Source organism: Cricetulus griseus, assembly GCF_003668045.3.
Source record: "Cricetulus griseus strain 17A/GY chromosome 1 unlocalized genomic scaffold, alternate assembly CriGri-PICRH-1.0 chr1_0, whole genome shotgun sequence".
NCBI classification, from domain to species: Eukaryota; Metazoa; Chordata; class Mammalia; order Rodentia; family Cricetidae; genus Cricetulus; species Cricetulus griseus.
In genome coordinates, this window is record NW_023276806.1 from 69,807,005 (window position 1) to 69,809,179 (window position 2,175).

Consider the following 2,175-nt stretch of genomic DNA (forward strand, 5'->3'; position numbering starts at 1 on the left):
TTTTAGACTATATAAACTAAGATATTCTAGAACATGATCTGAACTTGAAAACAAAGAAAATGGAAACCAGCAATTTCATGCATGTGCGTTAGCCAGATGATGAGTTCTTTCACACACACCCTGTGTCCCTTTCAAGCACAAAGCCTCTGAACACAGTTTTATTCTCCCCCAACCTGCTAAACGGAGTTTTGCCGTTTTACTTAGTCATTCTTTACCAAGGAGCTATTCAGATCAAAGGTTGTTGCAATTAAGCCAAGGATTATTAGGTTTTCTCTTTTCTTATTTAATTGATACTTTCCTTTTATGTTCCTTAGTAATAAGATACACGGGGAAAAATTCCTGCTCCGTAGATGTGCAATCCACGATTATTTAGGTGACAAAGCGTTAATAAAGTTTTCAAGGTCTGCTAAAGAATTGTGAAGTTCATCATTCATATCGTGACTTCTAAGAAATCTTTTAAGCGTGCCTACGGCTTCGATTGCTTCATTCTTGGATGGCAGGGGCGGGTCCACTTCTGGAGCTCCACTGTCATCCTCCTCTTCATCAGAAGCATAGAATCCAGTTTCATCTGGTTTACTTTCTTTGGTCCACTCCGCATCATCATTTGGGGTGGCTTCGCAGGTCTCTAGATCCTCATCCAGGGCAGCGTATTCCTCTATGGACAAGCCTTCGGGAAGCTCGACTCCTGCCCCCAAAGCATGGGCAGCCAGGTCAAGAGCAGCGTCAGTCTTGGCATGTGGCATGTCATTTTCCCCCTTTGGAGACCTGAACCCCGCTTCTTCATAGCTTTTAACAATGGTCTCTGGGGTTACAGATCTCCAGCAGAGATGCAATGTATCAACCGCATCTAGCAGCGAAAATGTAAATTCTTTGCTACTTTCAACAGAACTTAAAAATTTCTTGATAAGACAATGTCGATATTTGATTTTAAGGCTTTTAATAACACCCTGCTTCATAGCTACAAATCCGGAAGACAAGCAGGATGGGAAGAATGCTAACTCAATAGACTTTAGGTTTTTCACCTCTGGATGTGCTGGAAAAGAATCAACAAAAAACACCACTCTTCGTTGCTGGGCTTGAAATTTCTCATCAAGCTTCTGCATCCACTGCTCAAATATGGATGCAGTCATCCAAGCCGTTCTGTTAGCTTCATAATACACAGGCAATGATTTTACACCTTTGAAACAACGCGGAGTTCGGTTTTTCCCAATAATAAGCAAAGGAAGCTTCTCGGAGCCATCCATATTTGTACCAACTGCCAGTGTTATCCTGTCTTTGCACAACTTTCCAATCGAACAAGTCTCTCCTTTAAATGCAAATGTATTTGTAGGTAACATGCGATAAAGCAGCCCAGTCTCTTTTACATTGAAAACATTTCGGGGATGATAATCATTTAAGTAATAAGGAAGCACATTTTGGTACCAGACAGTGGAAGGGTCTATAGATATTCCCGTGGCTTCTACAGGTTGAGCTCTGAATACTAAGCCGTACCTGGACTTAAAACGGTCCAGCCAACCATTGCTGCACTTAAAGTCATTGTGTCCCAGCTTCTGGGCAAAATCATTAGCTTTTAGACGCAACATTGGACCATTAACTGGAACATTTAGACACTGGGCAATCCGATACCACCTCATTAATGCCTCTTCCAGATCCGTATAAAACGCCGTTCTCAGTCTTTTTCTCTTCGGATCAAATCTCAAGGACTCAAAGGCTTCCAGAACTTTGTCTTTGTTTTTCATAATGGAAGACAATGAATTTTTCTTTATTCCATATTCAGCTGCGATCTCTGCCTTTTTCTTGCCACTTTCCACTGCATTTATGATGTCGATCTTTTCCTCAATGGACAAACTCTTCTTTTTCTTCACTGTTACTGGCTGAGTCACGGCATCCTCAGGAGCCTCTGCCATCGCAGCTGCCGCTTGTGCAGGCCTCGTCTCTGAGCAAGTTTCTGTAACCAAATTTGGTCTTCAGTATAATATGGACCAGGGTTTTCTATCTATCCTTTCCTGTATTAAAGTTGGTAAGTATCAACAGTCTAATTCTTTAGGAAACTGACAACTAGACATATCTTTTTAGATTCCGAAGAAAATTCTATGTGCGACTAAAGGAGGAGCCTCCTTCCTAGGGTCTTGTGTGGCTCAATTTATAGTTCTTCAGAGTCTCAGAAGTCAAGCT

General features: G+C 41.6%; 1 protein-coding gene across 1 annotated transcript; it reads right to left on the minus strand.

The window, feature by feature from the left end:
• Window positions 1-281: 281 nt before the first annotated feature.
• On the minus strand, window positions 282-2,175 carry Tigd4 (tigger transposable element derived 4). The gene has a single exon (XM_027392865.2). The coding sequence runs from the start codon at window positions 1,905-1,907 to the stop codon at window positions 366-368; it is 1,542 nt and encodes a 513-aa protein (XP_027248666.1). The 5' UTR covers window positions 1,908-2,175; the 3' UTR covers window positions 282-365.